Source organism: Amblyraja radiata, chromosome 33, assembly GCF_010909765.2.
Source record: "Amblyraja radiata isolate CabotCenter1 chromosome 33, sAmbRad1.1.pri, whole genome shotgun sequence".
Taxonomy (NCBI): Eukaryota; Metazoa; Chordata; class Chondrichthyes; order Rajiformes; family Rajidae; genus Amblyraja; species Amblyraja radiata.
The window spans coordinates 1,004,462-1,023,209 of NC_045988.1; the positions used below are offsets into that span (position 1 = coordinate 1,004,462).

The window sequence follows — 18,748 nt, forward strand, 5'->3', positions numbered from 1 at the left end:
GAAGAGGGGGAGGAGAGAAGGGGAGAGGGGGAGGATGGGTGGACAGGAGAGGGGAGGGGAATGTAAAAGGCAAGACACTGCAAATATGGAACTGGATCACGGGACGAGAAGGACCCGTTATCAATTAGCCGAGATTAGGGGTTAAAAATGAACATATACAAACAAATTCTCAATGGGAAAGAACTAATGATATTGTATATTTTTTATTTTTTAATATATTGACTATGACAGAAAGAATCCCTCCAGCCGCACCCTAATATTGAATCCTTTCAGTAAAACCCCTCCCTCCTCTCTCCCGTGCGTTCATGGATCTTCTTAAACGTATCGATGCTAATACAGTTGAAATGGTGGATTTCCTAGTCCCCCCCCGCTCATAAATCCAAATATAGAGATGAAATCTGTTTGAGAATGAACAATTGTAGCTGCCGGTGACAGCGTGGCCGTTAATGACAGCGAGCCCGGCATCACATTGACCGCTCAGTAACAGAGAACCGTTCTCACCTCCTCCACAGCCCAGAATAAACCCCTTCCCCTCCCTGCAAACACACACCCAGCCATATTGAACAGTCGGCATTAAAACAGCCCAGCGCCGAGAGTTCCGTCCCCCCGCCTCGCCTTGCCTCCATCATCACTGTCTCCATCTTTGGGAAATTCAGGATGAAAGTTACAGCCAGACCTGTTCTCCCACTGTTCCGTTTTGCCCTGGTCGGGCTTGTGTTGCTGTCCGGCGGCTGGGGTAAGTTGCAAACCATTCATTGCATCTTATAAGCTTTCTGGTGAGAGGGGAAAAACAAACAGGATGGTGCAGGGGAGGGTAGATAGGTGGGTGGACAAGGCGGTCTGAATCACTGGAGACTGAAGGCAAACCACATCTCTCAACCTTCTGGCAAAGAAAAACATTAAAGGGTTTAATATAATGCGAGAATATCTGAATCGCCTTCTCTATACTGATTGCAATGTCTTCATTAAATTGTCGGATTTCCACTTAATTTCTTGGACTATTTACATTTATAATATTTAGATTATGGTGATCCATGTATATATCAATCTGAGCGATTGTTGCTGTGAACCATCTCAGCTATTTAAATTGTTTTGTGCACACTGACACACACACACACACACACACTCTGACACACACACACACACACACAGACAGGGAGACATACACAGAGACACACAGACACACAGGCAGAGACACAGACAGATAGAGAGAGCCACACACACATTTGCTTGCCTTTGCTCAGGCTGACATGACAAAATGTCTTCACCCTCATCAAGAACCTTTCTCCAGTAGAACTACCAGTGTCGCAGAAGGCTGTAATTCAGAAATGTACTGATTGTTTTTTCCTGAATTGCTACCTTCTCCAGAGTGGGAGAGAGTGATTGTGTGCCTTGACAGAGTCTATAGGAGGGAAGAAAGCATGAATTCCTGCCAATGCTGAAACCTGCACTAAAGGGGTGGACATGCCCAACTGATGGACACAGAGCAAAATAAAAGTGACTGAATTGCATCTTGTATTTTCACCGACACTTTCACCCTTCCCTGTGTTTGCATCTTTGAGCAACTGCCAATGAAACTCAACCTGTGGTAACTGTGTTTGTATGTGGACCCTTCTTGTTCTGGGAGGGCTTGATGTTACAGGACTAGCTGTGGTGAAATGGGAAAACACAGTCAAAGGCATCCATTGTTTTTGTACATCTTCATAATTTAAAATCCTTAATAATCGGTGGCTTTTTGCTAGAGTGTAGCAAATCGATTATGAAGCTCTTACACCGGGACGTGCGAGACTTCACATCATGGAGAGGCTGTCAATAATTAATGGGCCTGTTGAAGTTCTTCCATTGACACTGACCCACTGCATATAGTTGTGTGCAGCTACACTTGGAATGGGTGGACACGATCCCAATTGTCCTCACCTCGCCTTAGCAACCATGTCCTTAACACCGTAAGCCTGAAACAGTTGCCCTCATAGCTCCATCTTCCCTCCTCTTTGACTCTGCTTTTGGGCTTGTCTTTGTATCTCTTTATATGGAATGGTGTTGAACGTTTGATATCGCTCCTGGGAATTGCTGCTGAAATCTATCAGGCCTGGTAGCAGGCAGCTATGATGTGGTTTCCCTGACAACCCAAATGATTGATTAGTCTACTAATAAATTCCTAAAAGTGACGCCCCTTAACATGAGTAAATAAAAACAGATCACTACATTTGTTCACTCATGCTTGAATTCTGGTGGGATAGAAATACAGATTAACATAATAAAACTTCCTGTTAAGAAACATTATTTGTCCCGATACAATTAAGTCCAAAGTGGTTCAAATCTGAATTCAGAGATGATCTAATTTGATGCCCTTAGTGCAGTACTCAGGGAGTCTTGAGGTTTGTGTAGGAAAGAATTGCAGATGCTGGTTTAAACCGAAGATAGACACAAAAAGCTGGAGTAACTCAGCGGGACAGGCAGCATCTCTGGAGAGAAGGAATGGGTGACGTTTCAAGTCGAGACCCTTCTTCATTGAAGTATTGCAGCCTTTTCAATGAGATATTAAACTCTCAGGTAAACAGCAGGAAGATTTGTTCTGTGGTTCTTGGCCAATCTTTAGCTCTGAACTAACGTCAATAAAACAAGACTGCCTCGAGAGTAATACCAGTTATTTGATGGGTTATATGGTAGCAAACCTCTCAGCAGTTGGGGGAACCGAGGTGGCAATGGTGCGTTTATTTGGGAGCTGAATTTCTAGGCAACTATTTGACTGTGATCATTCTGTCTGTGTAGCCTTGCTGTGGGTACATTGGCTGTTGTGTTGCCTTTATAAAGATGTGAATTTTTATGAATCTCCAGAGGTGAAGGCAAGTACTATTGAAGTGTCGATCACGTCCCAGAAGTTGATGCAACTCCATCTGTTGGAGACTCAGCATCTGTGGAGAGAGAAACAGATACTATTTCAGGTTGATGGTGCTTAAAATGACAACACTTATAATTGTTTGCTTTCCATCTATGGGATTGGAGGAGTAGTTGCAGCTCAATTTAGTTTAAATGCCCTTTTAAAAAATTTGCTTCAGATGTAGTCCACATTGCAATTCTTAATAGTTAAATAGTGGGAATTTGCATACATAATTGCTAATGTCAGTACATCATTTTTCCTTTTGGTGCATAGATTATAAACGTGTAATCTGATTATAATTATCATTGGTAAACCTTTTTGAAAAATTGTGAAAGCTTGGAGCGAACATTAAGCCATTAATCTTAGCTCCTTCCACAACCCAAATTTCCACCAGCCTGGCTGTGTGGCAATAAATTATATCTAATCTAATCTTATATCTAATATCTAATCGACATATATTGGCCTCAATCACACTTTCCCAGCTGGAAATAATCAAACCTATTGATCCCTGTCTTTCCCTTGGTAATTCCTGCATGGAAATTAATATTCCTTTGATTTTTCTCTATCAGGCAACATTTTTCCCCAGGGACTGATCTAATCTATTGATTTCTCCATGACACTTTCATTCCTTCCAAAAATCACCAGATCTATTGATCTCTCTCTGACACACAATAACTTCCATGGAGTACTAACTTCATCTATTGACTCCTCTCTAACTCACTAATTCCCCACATCGCACCCACCCCCCACCCTGGGTACTAACCAGGTTTATCAATATATCGTGAAAATTTATGTGAATAGAGGAAAACTGAGTTAAAGTTTCAGGTCTGTGGAAGATGATGTACAACATTTTTTGATCTCTCCATCTCTCTACAACACTCATTGTTTCCATTACAAAATTAAATATCACTCCAACCTTCAATAACCTACATCCTGGGGATGCATCTATCTAATTGATATTACTCATTTAGTGGTGATCTGCTTCCTTTCTCCATTTCCTGGTTTTCCAATAGTCTATTCAACATACTCACCCATAAAAGAATTGAGTCATTTAGCCTTGCACACTCTCCTTGTCAGACAACAAAGACTATTAGCTGTGGTTTTCTTCCATTCCACACCAACATTTTACTGATCATACCATCAACCTTCCATTTATCCATTTCCATTTATAAACCACCTTTAATGTACTCTGTTACTTTACAAAAATCAAATTGGACACATAGATTGATGGCAACACAACGATGAATATGATGGTTACAAGAGCGGGTCGGATGATGGCTATTATATGATGAGTGATGCAACTCCTTGTTCCCAGCCTGCATGAGCAACAAGTCAGGGTTGTGTGAGGGCCATCTTCACTGTCTGATTAAGTGCATTTCCAAACACATTCAAAAAACTTGATATAGTCCAAAAGAGATCAACCTACTTGGCTGTCAGCACCTCTACCATCCTGGATATTCACTGGATATCCAACGGGATCCCACTAGTAGATCCCACATCATCCCATCTCCACCCCTTTCCGCTTTCCGCAGAGACCGTTCCCTCCGCAACTCCCTGGTCAACTCGTCCCTTCCCGTTCCCTCCCCAGATACTTTCCCCTGCAACCACAAGAGATGCAACACTTGCCCCAATACCTCCCCACTTGACTCCGTCCAAGGACCCCGACAGTCCTTTCAGGTGAGGCAGAAGTTCACTTGCACCTCCTCCAACCTCATCTCCTGTATCCGCTGTTCCAGGTGTGGGCTCCTGTCGGCGAGACCAAGCACAGGCTCGGCGATCGATTCGCTGAACACCTGAACACTTCAACTCCCCCTCCCATTCCCACACTGATCTTTCAGTCCTGGACTTCCTCAGAGTGAGGCCACATTCAAATTGGAGGAACAGCACCTCATATTTTGCTTGGGCAGCTTACACCCCAGCGGTATGAACATTGACTTCTCTAACTTCAAAAAGCCCTTGCATTCCCTCTCTCTCCATCCCTCCCCTTCGCAGTTTTCCCACCAGTCTTACTGTCTCCGCCTACATTCTATCTTTGTCCCGCCCACTCCCCTGACATCAGTCTGAAGAAGGGTCTCGACCCAAAACGTCACCCATTCCTTCTTTCCAGAGATGCTGCCTGTCCTGCTGACTTAACCTCTGTCCATCAACACCTGAGGATTTGTTTAAATAAGGTCACATTCTGTATGTACTTGGTGAATCACGATATAATAATAACTCAGATCTGCTCAGGAACCTATAACGTGTTCATTCGCCAACAAAGTAATAATTCTTCATCTGGAATGTTTAATTATTATCAATGCTGTCCTTGCAATACCCACTAGATGGCTGTACAGTTTCTACAGACCATGTGTTACTGCAGCACAGAGGAATAGAGGGATCTAGTTGACTGAGGCATATTGAGGAGAATAGTGGAACTGCACATGCTGCTTAGTATAAAACAAGACACTAAGTGCTGGAGTAACTCAGCAGTCAGGCAGCACCTCTGGAGAACGTGGATAGGTGACATTTCAGGTTGAGACCCTTCTTCAGACTGACCTATAGTCACACACAGAGCAAGCACCAGTCCCAGCTGTATGGGGATGGGGCAACTAGCAAAACACAACAAGTCTGAATAAGGGTCTTGGCCTGAAACGTCACCCATTCCCACTATCCAGAGATGCTGCCTGTCTGTCCCACTGAGTTACTCCAGCTTTTTGTGTCTATCTTTTTTTTAAAATTTTTATTATGAAACTACATTTATTCAAAAAATAAAAATAAACATAGAGTATTAACACAATCAAAGACTGCCTATGCTGACAGTTTACAAACAAATGATCGTCAAATTAATAACGTCAACGTCAACTGGACCCACGAATGGCCGTTGAAGGTCGAGTGTTCCGTTTATCAACAAAACACTCGACCTTCATCGGCGACCAGTATTCATGGAAGGCCTCCAAAGTCCCCATGGACACCACGTGTTCCTTTTCTAGGGACATGCGAGCTCGGACGTAACCCCGGAAAAGGGGCAGGCAGGCGACCGGTGTGCGGCCATCGACTGCCTGCTGCCTGGACCCGCGAATGGCCATCCTGGCCAGGCCCAGGAGCAGACCGACAGGGAGACCCCCTCCTCCCTCCCATCCTTCCCCCCTCTCTACCGGGTTAAACAGCAGTTCCTTCCTACACAGCAAGTCTGGTGGTGACCCGGCATCATTGACATGGAGAGAGGTTAATTACAGATGGACCATGGCGTGCTGTCAATGGCACTGGATTGGTGTTACTGTTTCAGGTTTTTAAAACTCAAGTTCAATGCTGACTGTGTAGTTACTTCCTGTTGTGTTTTACTTCTTTCTGGGTCTCATTTGTTCTCCCAAACACTTCACTCACATGTCTGTGTTTGAGCATGCAGCCTCCAATGTTGGTGACCGGCTGGACTCGTTCACTTGCTCCATGCAACTTCCTCCCCCCCACCGCCCCCCCCCCCCCACACACCCCACACCCCACACCCCCCACCGCCCCCCCCACACACCCCACACCCCCCACCCCCCCACACCCCACACCCCCCACACACCCCACACCCCCCACACACCCCACACACCCCACACCCCAGTGTTAACTCTGACAATGCTGCCTTTATTACCCCAGTGTTAACTCTGACAATGCTGCTGGTCCTGATGAGGCCACGTGATTATGTTGATATCTCTCTCAGGGACATCTGTGAAACAAGTTCATGAGCTCACTGTAGTTTAGTTTCCTTTATCGTCATGTGTACCAGAGAACAATGAAAAGCATTTTAGTTGCGTGCTATCCAGTCAGTGGAAAGACCGTACGTGATTACGATCGATCCGTCCACAGTGTACAGATACAGGATAAAGGGAATAACGTTTAGTGCAAGGTAAAGTCCAGTAACATCCAATTAGAGCATAGTTGAACACTACTTACAAACACTTTATTCATTATTGTTATTAATAACTCCTTAGTTGTGGTAAAGCCTCCACTTACCTCCACCTTCCTGCTGCACCATCATTTATTAAAGGACAGGGACACCAGCAATGGAGTTTTTCGACCGACTTCATTGTCCATTGTCAGTGGGGACGAGCCTGGTGTCCAGAGGGGATTCTGAGAAGAAACTGTTCCGTGAGTCAGCTTCCAGTGAAGGAGGGTCCATGTTCACTGACAATTAACTCTCCCGACTGGTTCTTCGTCCAGTGGACATGGAGGGGAGCTGTGACAGTATTTTGTCATTCAGATAGTTTCTGGTAGTTTTCTTTCAGTACAATCACTTTTTGATTGTGTGTGTGTGTGTGTGTGTGTGTGTGTGTGTGTGTGTGTGTGTGTGTGTGTGTGTGTGTGTGTGTGTGTGTGGAGAACAGCCCATGGGGGTTTACAGAGAATCGCTCTTAACGCATCCAGCTCCATCCTTCCGGTACGGAATAATCTGGTCCCTAAGGTTCTTTATATTGACTCTGTGGCATCACATTTATCCACACTTCCCTGGATTGGCATTACGAGCTGTCTGTGAAATACATCCACCCTCTCTCAGGTTGTGGGAGACAAGGGTCCATAACTTATCTGCGTGAGGACATTCCTAGTTTTACAGATGACATGAGCTCCGTTTGTACAAAGTCCTTGATCTTCCACTGTCTCTGCATTGAGAGAGTACGCACATAGCCAGAATATCTCCCGAGTCTCTCCTGAAAAAATCAACTCTCATCTGAAGCCCTGTTCACCAGAAAGCTGACATTAGACAGAAGGAGCTGGAAGACAGGATGCGATTGCTTTAAGTATTTAGTGAGGAGTGGCTGGTCTATTGCAGCAGCAGTTTGTGGATAGGCCCCGCGTAGCAGCAGTGACTATAAGTTGCAGAGTCAGCAGTCCAGCGGCAGCTCTGGCCACTCATTGATGCCGACGGGAGAGAGAGAGAGAGACTGAGCTTTTTTTTCGAGTGCAGCAATATGTAAATAAAGCTGCAATGGGCAAAGGCACAAGTGCAGGATGACAGCAGCAGCAGAGAACCTGGTGCAGTTAATGCTGCATGCAGCCTGCAATGGGAGGGCTGATGATGCAGACACCTTGACAACAGGGTGGTCTGCCAGACCCCACAGATAGGCTGCCGACTCCACCATTACTGCCTCTCCCTATTGTAAATATAGACAAACCTTTGTCATCAGGCCTAATAATGACATTCTACGGTTACTACAGTATTGTCACGTTTACCGAGACACTGTGAAAAGCTTCATTGCTATGTCATTTCCCCAATCAAATAGACTGGGGGTTAAAAGAACATTTTTAGAGTCTCTATATTATTGTTGCCCTGGATACCGTGGCCTCACTAATATAAGACCATTAACCCTTTGTAGCTTCAAATAATGTGAAAGGATGTTCACAGCCTCCTCATTGAACTGTCCCTCAAATCATGGTTGTGAAAACTGTCTCTGTTCTTCAGTTTGGGAACAGTAGTATTGCATGGTGGCACGGCAGCTCCAGAGACTGGAGTTCGATCCTGACCTCAGGTGCTGTCCATGTGGAGTTTACACATTCTCCCTGTGACTACGTGGGTTTCCTCTGGGTACCCTGGTTTATTCCCGCCTGCCAAAGACCGATCGGTCTCTGTAGATTGGCCCTTGCGTGTAATATCATAGAACCAATGTAAATGATTGACGGTTGGCGTGGACTGGGTGGGCCAAAGGGCCTGTTTCCGTGCTATACACCTCTAAACTAAACTGAACCTAGAGGTGTTCAAGGAGGAACTGCAGATGCTGGAAAATCGAAGGTACACAAAAAAGCTGGAGAAACTCAGCGGGTGCAGCAGCATCTATGGAGCGAAGGAAATAGGCCACGTTTCGGGCCGAAACCCTGAAGGAAATAGGCAACGTTTCGGGCCGAAACCCGGAAGGGTTTCGGGCCAAAACGTTGCCTATTTCCTTCGCTCCATAGATGCTGCTGCACCCGCTGAGTTTCTCCAGCTTTTTTGTGTACCTTTGAACCTTAGAGGTGTTTGTTTTCTGACGGCTTCTTCTCCTTTCCCTCGCTGTAGTCCACCTTGGCTCAGGAATGGACGTGACGGTCCCTCCGCACCTCATCAAGCTGAATGGGACATCAGTCAAGTTGACCTGCACCTTCAACTCATGCTATGAAGTCAACAACAAACACTTCTCCTTAAACTGGACCTACCAGGAATGTGAGAACTGCACAGAAGAACTTGTGAGTGTTCCAGCTCTTTTGATTCCAGGTTTCATTCAAGAGAATGAAACAGTAAACATTGATGAGATAGAGGAGGAGAAGTTACTGAATCCAGCAGCCACTTCAACTGTCCGCAGACTAACTGAAGGACAGTTGGACTGATAGCTGTGTTGTACCTTTGGCTGAATCAACATGCCAAACTCCACTCTTCACTCTGCTCCAGTGATAGACGTGTTGGTGTAAATCTCCTCAATTAACCCATTCTAGACGTCGTGAATATATTATAAAAGGAGCTAATGTCAATTTGCTATCCAACTCCTAATTTGCTGCAAATTTATGAAGAAAATTGTTGATAACAGGATATTAATATTGAATCTTAGCAAAGTGTTTAATTATGGCCATTGTGCCCTGGCTTCCAGCTGACCAATGGGAGTATTCTTGTCTGTGAGTCAGGGATGAAGGGAATATTTATGGAGGGATTGCAGATAAACTGCAGACGCTGGTTTACAAATAAAAATACACAAAGTGCTGGATTAACTCAGCGGGTCAGACAGCGTCTGTGGAGATGTGACCAAATGGATCAGGTCTGAAGAAGGGTCACGACCTGAAACATTGTCTGTTTGTGTTCTCCACAGATGCTGCCTGACCAAATGAGTTACTCCACCAACTTGTTCTAGAAGGGAATATCTTTTCTCGACTTCAGGTTTGACAGAGATTGTCCCACCAGAAGGAATAACAATGAGCAAGATTTATAAATGTAAAGGGGGAAGTGAGTTTGGAGAATATGAAATGTATTTACAAGTGAAACAATCTATAATTCATTAGCGAATGGAAACAGGCCCTTTGTCCAAACCTGCCAACACCGGCCAACATGTCCCAGCTACACTAGTCCCACCTGCCCGCATTTGGTCCATATCCCACCAAACCTGTCCTATCCATATACCTGTCTAACTGTTTCTTAAACATTAGGATAGTCCCAGCCTCAACTACCTCCTCTGGCAGCTTGTTCCATACACCTACCACCCTTTGAGTGAAAAAGTTACCCCTCAGATTCCTATTAAGTCTTTTCTCCTTCACCTTAAACCTATGTCATCTGGTCCTCAATTCACCTAGTCTGGGCAAGAGACTGTGTGCATCTACCCGATTTAATGTGATTTTTGTGATTTAATACATTTATAGACAGACAGGCAGTTTGTTGTTGTTCCTGAACTGTCCCATGGACTGAGTGACTTACCAGGAGAAGCCAAAGACTGATTGGGTGGAGACACATGAGACTAGGCAGCATCTGTGCAGCCACAGTAAGTGGGCAGATGATGTTTCAGGTCAGGACCGATTGACTGATAAAGGTCACATCCCATCAGTGTGCTGATTGCATGTCCTGTCTCTAGTTCACCACCATGTCCCACCCCGGTCATTCCATCTCCCTGCTCCAATCCGGCAGAAGGTACAGAATCTTGAGAGTGCGCACCACCAGACTCAGGAACAGTTTTTTCCCCTCCGTAATCAAGCTTTCGATCGGCTCTTCCATAAGCTAGGGTACTGTCCGATTCACCTCTACCCCCATCGCGGATATTGGACTTTGTCTGATGCACTATGATGCTGAGATCTATACTCTGCACTCGGTATCTTTCCCTTTACTCTACCTATGGGACTTGAGATTGCCTAGATTGTATTATGGTAAAGTATTATGTCATCTGATTAGATAGCATGCAGGCATCCTTCAGTACACCGAAACCTCAATCTAAAACCACTCTGATCTTTCTATCTGTTGCCTCCTGCACTGTTACACTGAAGCCCAGGCACCTCCCACCCACCCTCTGTGTGAAAGAATTCCCAACACACCTCCTTTCAACTTGCCCCCCTCTGGCCTGAAAGCTATGGCCTCTAGTCTTTGACAATTCAACCCTGAGAACAAGGTTCTGGCTGTCTTCCTGTGGGAACTAGAGTTCGGGACTTTGATCCTGAATCATGTGTCCAATCCCCTCATGGTAGTCTAGCCCATCTATACACAGACAATTCAATAATACCTGGATTTTTAAAAACTAATTCCAGGAATTAAAAATAAATTGTTACAAAAAAAAAGCACAGTTGCTTCACTGATACACTTCAACCGAGGACATTTGCTAAAATGGTGACTTTTAAACTGCCTCCCTAGTTCTGGGGCATGTAGGGATGGACAGATGTTAGCAGCATTGCCCAACAATGTCTACACCCTGTGAATGAATAAATTAAATCTAATTTCCTCCTTAACAATTATATTTTGAAGGGAAGGTCACTAAGCTGTTGGCCACTTGTCCTCATGTCTCCTTCATTGGTGTGCTGGGATTTTATTATTATCTCATTATTATCCTGTGAACTTTGTCCAAATAAAAGTTTCAATGCAAGTGTTTGCCTGACGCCCGGGACCGATACAGCAGGACGTTGAGACGGGCTTGGAGATGGGGTTGAGGTAAAGAGTGAAGGTCGGATATTTGATGCAATAACTGAAGAGATGTCTCAGTGTGGCCTTGTCAGAAGATCTCAGAATGTCAGGGGGTCAACTGTGGCAAAGATCCATAATTCCGGAATAATAATAGTGCACGTCTATAGATTACCTTCAAGGCTGCTCATCAGACAAGATTGGACACTGAGTCAAAGAGGAGTCATTGGGCCAGACCGAGCTGACCGGTGTAGGTGGCACACACTGACAGGATTGGGTTCAAATCTGACACCCGTCTCCTTCAGTGGATTCCCAGAGAAACCAGCGACAGGAATCCCACTGGGGTCTTCCACGGAGACTTGGGTTGATTAGTAAGGATGTCAAAGGTTAAACGGTGAAGGCAGGAGAATGGGATTGAGAGGGAAAATAAGATCAGCCGTGATTGATTGGCCGAGTGGACACGATGGGCTGAATGGCCTGATTCTGCCCCAATATCTTATGGTTTCTTGGACCAAGCATGGGATCTGAGACTCCACATGTTTAATGGAGATTTTTGGCTTGCAGATCAGGAAGTGAATGGGAAAGAAAGATGCCTGTTTAAATATTTTACCTTTGTTAATATTCGCCATTATTTCTAAAAATTATGTAGGTTTTCAGCTTGGAAACAATTTGTTGGTTATTAATTGCTTCATGTTGAATAAAAACATTGAAGGTCTATAAATGTCAATGGCATTTGGAAACTGTTAAATTCAAATGCATCATTTCCATTCACATTACTTGATATGGAATAATAAAAAATAATACCTACACAGCTTTGGAGAGGGTATTTGAGGGATGGGACCTCTGCAGCCCACAACCCCAGTCCTGGTCCCCAGACCAGCCTCTCTACCCCACTCACAGGGGGCAGGGAACGTATTGAGACCAGGCCTCCACATCTCTGTGGGTCTATGCGACCATGGGGCAGTGCATCTTCTCCAGCCCGATAAGGCAGGTGGCAATGCATGGTCAAACACGAGCTGTTAAGGAGAGTTGTAATGGGGCTGGTAGATTTAGGGGGGATTCCATCTCTGGAGATCATAGATAAATGATGTTTCAGGTCGGGACTCTTCTTCAGTCTGATTGTAACGGGATGGAGACATCTAGATACTATAACAGCAATCTCATCAGTCTCATTCTCCCACTTCCTTCCTTTCCATATAACCATATAACCATATAACAATTACAGCACGGAAACAGGCCATCTCGACCCTTCTAGTCCGTGCCGAACACGTATTCTCCCCTAGTCCCATATACCTGCGCTCAGACCATAACCCTCCATTCCTTTCCCGTCCATATAACTATCCAATTTATTTTTAAATGATAAAAACAAACCTGCCTCCACCACCTTCCCTGGAAGCTCATTCCACACAGCCACCGCTCTCTGAGTAAAGAAGTTCCCCCTCATGTTACCCCTAAACTTCTGTCCCTTAATTCTCAAGTCATGTCCCCTTGTTTGAATCTTCCCTACTCTCAGTGGGAAAAGCTTATCCACGTCAACTCTGTCTATCCCTCTCATCATTTTAAAGACCTATTCTCTCTCACAAGCCTCCTCAGCTGTATCCACCTATCACTCCCTAAACCAGTGTCTGCTCTTCCTTCTTTCTCCATTTATTCCTACATTATGTCAGTATATTACCGCAAACTTTTCATTTTCCAACCATGTTCCCCAGGCTACAGGTGGCACTTTATTGAAAGCCTTCTGAAAATTCATAAACACCATGCCCCACGCCATTTCTACTGAAGTGCCAATGAGTTCAACAAATAAGCACAAGCAAACGAACCTCCCTGTGTCTCGCCCTCCTCTCACCCCTACGCACTGATCATCTTCCCTCCACCCTCACGACCTGATGCATGAACCATTCCTGTACCTCTACAGATCTTGTGTTTAAGAAGGAACTGCAGATGCTGGAAAATCGAAGGTATACAAAAATGCTGGAGAAACTCAGCGGGTGCAGCAGCGTCTATGGATGCTGAGTTTCTCCAGCATTTTTGTGTACCCTCTACAGATCTTGTTTGGCCACCCGCTTCTTGCAGTTAAGCTGTGGATTCCAGCGCTTGCCTGTACCCGTGAACTAAACCCTCTCTCTTCTCTCTGACAGTTTGTGCAGTTCCGTAACAGGGTGATCTTCTCCAGGACGGAACCTTTCTGGGGTCGGGTGGAGTGGTCGGGAAATCTGGTCAAGAACGATGTCTCCATCACCATTCACAACATCCAGAGCAGCGACGACGGCTTTTACAAGTGTTACGTCTTAAACCCACCCGACCGGCACAAAGGACTGGGAATCATTCAGCTGAGTGTGGTGACAGAAGGTATTGTAGATAGACAACATCATCATCACTACACCTCCACACTCCAGTGCAGACACGCACTATCCCAACCCCTCTCCCTCATCAACCACACAGTCTGGAGCCTCATCCATCATCACATATCCATCCACACTAATCCTATACCAATCCCATTCTATTCTCTGGAGAGGGTGGGGGGAGGGAGACCACCATGCCTATATGGCCATGTAGTGTGCATTCAGGAATTCAAAGGCAGCTTCTTCCCCGACCAAAGTCATGAAAGATTGGAGCATGAGTAGGTCAGTGAACCCACCTTATTCTTGCCCTGCGATCAATAAGTTCATCTGCCTCAGATTTCATATGTGCCATTTCCTCAGAGTCCTCAGTTCTATGAGTTTTAGAATATTTATCCCTCTCGACTCACGCACGGTGGCGCAGCGCTAGAGTTGCGGCCTCACAGCGCCAGAGACCCGAGTTTGATCCTGACTACGGGGTGCTGTCTGTACAGAGTTTGTTCGTACTCCTTGTGACCGTGTGGGTTTTCTCCGGGCGCTCCGGTTTCCTCCCACACTCCAAAGACGTGCGGGTTTGTAGGCTAATTGACTTCTGTATAATTGTAAATGTAAATTGACCCTAGTGTGTGTAGGATGGAACTAGTCTGCGGGGATCGCTGGTCGGTGCGGACTCGATGGGCCGAAGGGCCTGTTTCGGTGCAGTATCTCTAAAGTCTTTCTCATATACCTGTGGTCTCCACAATCTACTGAGGTACAGACCAAGGTCCACTAATGCGTGGACTCACGTCCAGCTGTCTGCCTGAGGCAGTAACACTGCTCCTAACGCCAACCCTCTCTTCCAGTGGATCCTGAACACCACTCCATCGTGGCCGTCATCATCGGCGCAACTGTCGGTGGATTACTCGCTGTCCTCATCCTCTCCTTGGTCGTTGTGAAGTGCGTGAGGAGGAAAAAGAAACTGGATAATCAGTCCGAAGAACATAAAACTGAAGAGGAAGGAAAGACCGATGGGGAGGGCAATGAGGAAGGAAAGGAGAAGTAAGGATGATTGGTCATAGTAGTAGCGTTCGTGTCTGGGACATGGCGGGTTCAAGACCCACTCCCCACACTTGATTCATTTAGTAGGAAGGAACTGCAGATGCTGGTTTAAACCAAAGGTAAACCACAAAAAGCTGCAGTAAGTCAGTGGGACAGGCAGCATCTTTGGAGAGAAGGAATGGGTGATGTTTCCGGTCAAGACCTTTCATTAGTCTGAAGAAGGGTCTTGACCCGAAACGTCACCCATTCCTTCTCTCCAGAGATGCTGCCTGTCCCGCTGAGTTACTGCAGCTTTTTGTGTCTATCTTGATTCATTTCATTGGGTGTAGTGTTGTTGGTGAGGCCCGAGTCTACTACCCATCCCTACCTCCCTTTGTGAAGCAGGGGGTTGTGAGTTTCCTTCTTCAGTCTCTGCAGTCTTTCTGCTAAAGGTAATCTCACAGTCGTATATGGACTGGGATTTACAGCATTAATGAAGAAACAGGAATATATTTCCATGTGAAAGCTCATGGTTCAGGAGGTGATGGGTTGTTGTAGATAAAAGATTGGTTCGTTAACAAGAAATGGATTATCGGCAAAGATCCTATAGCGAAGCAAGATAGACCACTCCTGCTAAATGCAATGGGCTGACATGTAGTACGCAACGGAGCGGAACGTGGGCCTTTTTTTCATCCATTTCAGTAACTGGACCCGACCCGACCCGACCCGCAGTGTAATCAACGTTGCGGGGGAACAGTTTGTGTTAATAAATTATAATTCTGAAAATGAGGAGAAGATTTTTACCAAATAACAAATTATATTTACGAGGATGTTTCTGTAACCGGCTTCCGTCTCCGCGCTAGTTATCCTACGGGATCTTTGGTGCGGAGACGGAAGCCGGTTACGGAAATGGGGCCTTAAATTACCCGTGAATCTGCCCATGACCGTACTACGTATTTTTCGTCGAGTGGTCTATCTTGCTCGCTATTGGATCTTTGGTTATCGGTGCAAACGGATCTTTTACAAGTTGACAAGATGTTTATTGGTGTTGGGATTATTACAGCATTTTACAACTTATGTCAATTACTTGGATGAAGGCACCAAGATACAATTGTTAAACTTAAGTTGGAAAGAGGACGCCAGGAGATTGCCATAGATTAAGACCAGCCATAGAAAGTATAATAAGGGGAAAGGTGATTAAAATAAATAATATTGAACTGGTGTAAGATTGCAGAGGTGTGAAATACAGAGGGGTCTACCATGATTTAGTTTGTTTGCAGGTATTGTAAGTAATTATGAACACTAATAATTGTGTTATTTCATGTTTGGGGAAATGAATACAAAAGTGGTGAGATAATGGTGCAGTTACGCAAGGCTTTGTGGAGATGACATTTTAGTGCTGCGTACACATTGGTCTCCTCATGTAAGGAGGAATGTTGGAAGCATTCCGAGAGGGATTACTGGACAAATACCTGGAATGGGGAGGTACACTTGTGAGGAAAACCTGACAATTAAGATGCTTCATTGTTGTGACAGAGTGGATGTGAAGAGGATGTTTTCTCTTGTAGGAGAATCTGGAAATGGGGGTCCCAATTTAAAAATAAGCGGCCACACATTTAGGAGAGGGATGGGGCAACTGTTTTTTTTAAATCTCAGATGATCAAAACTCTTTGGAACTCTCTCGGAGGGTGGTGGGAAAAGTCCATGACTACTTTCAATGTAGATGGCCACTTCATGGACATGGAGGTGAAAGATGCGGTGGATGGATGGGAACACAATGCTGGAGTTACAGTCACATCACCCATGGTTTCATTAAAGGTGGTGCAAGGGTCCAAGCCCTATGTCCATGTGACAGCTCATTTTCTCCTTTCATGCTAATGGTGTGGAAGAAGCAGGCAAGCATGGCTGAGTTGGGCCGAAGGGCCTGTTCCCATTCTGTAAGACTATAATGTAAAATAATTTCTGGTATTGAGGTTGAAATTGCTTCCTGCTTTTGCAGGCGGCACTAGGGCCAGTGAGAGATGGCTGCCTTGGCCGGCCGGCCCCTGGTGACAACTGTTCTCATCATGCTTCCTGGGACAAGACTGGATTTCCTCTACGCTCTACACGTGCTGCTACACATTAACACGAGCTCGCCTACTGCCGTGCCCTCCGTGAACCCATTGATTCATTATGCATGCCATCCACCTCCAAACTGTATGCAGGTGCCATCACCAAAACTGGCAGCGTCCAGCGGGGCACCATAAATAACGCGCTTAATGTCCAGTGCCATGTGAGTTTGGTGAATTATAACCACGGGTATTGTTATAAATGTGCATGTTTTTAAATTGGGTGTCAATGGGAAGGTGGCACATTGGTAAAACATAATGTCCACCTAGGCTGGTTGCCCGTTGAGGGGAATGGTAATGGAATCTTTTCTCTAAATTCATTTTTTTGGGGAGTTAAGTATTGCCAGCAAAGCCCCCAGTCAATCCCCTGCTCCCATTGTGGCTGAGATGTAGCTGGTGAGCGGTTTCCATCAGCTGCTGTGGCAGGGTGGACCTACACATTGTCCAGTAGGTGTCCCAGCAGATCAGGTGTACTGCCGTTTCTACATTCCCCACCCGATCCTGCCACCGAGCAGACATGGAACCCAGCTTCACCACCAGTCACAATCTCCCACTAGCTGCCTCGGTTAACGTTGGCCCAAAGTGGCTGAAGGTGTACTTCATGTAAAACAGAGTAATAACACCTCAAGATATCCATTGTAATGGCTCTAAACTCTTGCTTGGGTGTTCCTGAATCCTGAAATTATTCATGGGACGCATTTGTCCAAATAAGCCAAGATTGGGCAAATTCTCAGAAATAGCTTTGACTGGATCCTTGTGAGATATCTTTACATGCCCCCCCCCCCCCCCCCCCCACCCCTGGAAAGAGGCAGCGACAAGCCCACCAGTCAGTGGCAGGGAACATTCCAGAAACATAGGTTTTGTACAACACAAGATGGCCTACTTTTTATCCAGTGTGGTTAGAAATCGAGCTTGCTACAGACTGGAAAAGGATTTATTTTCATATCTAAAAGTAAAACTTTGTAACTATGAGCGCAATCTGAAGTCCCATACTGCCAACTAACGGGATAAGCATGATATCCTAATCACTGGGGCTGACGTGAGGCTTGCTGGTTGGGTTCCCAACTTTCTCGTTGTGTCCCGGAATGTGGGACCTGAGGGTGGCCATACTGACCACAGCCTCCACTCACCCAGATCACCGGAGATGGTGGGCACCCATGTGGCCAGTGGATTGCAGGGAGAGGTTCTGCCAACCATGGCCTGGGCCACAGCTATAGCAGCAGCCTCAGCCTCAGGTACAACGGCAGTCAGCATTACATTGGGCGGCACCGCTAATGGAGCTGCTGCCTCTTATCTCCAGTGATCTGGGTTCAATTGTGATCTCTTCGGGTGCTGTTTGTATGGAGTTGGCACGCTCTCCCTGTGGCCACATGGTTTCCTCTCGGGGCTCCAGTCTCCGTCCATAACCCAGAGGTTAACTGCAACTTTGGGTGCGGGGTGGGGGTGGGGGCAGGTTGGGGGTGGGGGCAGGTTGGGGGTGAGGGTGGGAGTGGGGGTGGGAGCGGGGTGGGGGCGGGGTGAGGGTGGGGGCGGGGTGGGGGTCGGGACAGGTTGGGGGTGGGGGCAGGTTAGGGAGGGGAGCAGGTTAGGGAGGGGAGCAGTCCCCAGTGAAGAGGAGACTGAACCTGCCGATCCCACTCTGGATAAACTGGGAACATTGTCTCCCTGTTGAATGGGGAATCTGGTGGAAACCATGGGTCAGTGGGGAGCTAGTTTAACCAGGACTTCCTGGACATACGTGCAATGCCTATGGATATTGACCTGCAGGCTGAAACATCATTTCAAAATGATCGGAGTTAATAATTGATTGTTTAGTAAAGTGTCA

The 18,748-nt window shown here is 45.9% G+C and overlaps 1 protein-coding gene and 1 long non-coding RNA gene across 2 annotated transcripts in view; one reads left to right on the forward strand and one right to left on the reverse strand.

Annotated features, from left to right (window-relative positions):
- LOC116991143 overlaps nt 1–762 on the reverse strand; it is a 21,627-nt gene extending 20,865 nt beyond the window's left edge. Inside the window, exon 1 of the long non-coding RNA XR_004416708.1 lies at nt 677–762. This is a non-coding gene — a long non-coding RNA (uncharacterized LOC116991143). The remainder of the gene's footprint in view (nt 1–676) is intronic.
- On the forward strand, nt 341–18,342 carry scn2b (sodium voltage-gated channel beta subunit 2). Its single transcript, XM_033049509.1, has 5 exons — nt 341–736; nt 8,895–9,061; nt 13,598–13,808; nt 14,641–14,836; nt 16,815–18,342. Exons 1-5 carry the CDS (start codon nt 658–660, stop codon nt 16,822–16,824), a joined length of 663 nt encoding a protein of 220 aa, XP_032905400.1. The 5' UTR covers nt 341–657; the 3' UTR covers nt 16,825–18,342.
- Nucleotides 18,343–18,748: the final 406 nt, after the last annotated feature.

Excerpts from the sequence above, each read along its gene's own strand:
- scn2b (XM_033049509.1), top strand. The coding sequence starts at position 658 with ATGAAAGTTACAGCCAGACCTGTTCTCCCACTGTTCCGTTTTGCCCTG. Across the intron at positions 9,062-13,597 it reads AGAACTGCACAGAAGAACTT|TTTGTGCAGTTCCGTAACAG; the intron begins GTGAGTGTTCCA and ends TCTCTCTGACAG. Across the intron at positions 13,809-14,640 it reads GCTGAGTGTGGTGACAGAAG|TGGATCCTGAACACCACTCC; the intron begins GTATTGTAGATA and ends CCTCTCTTCCAG.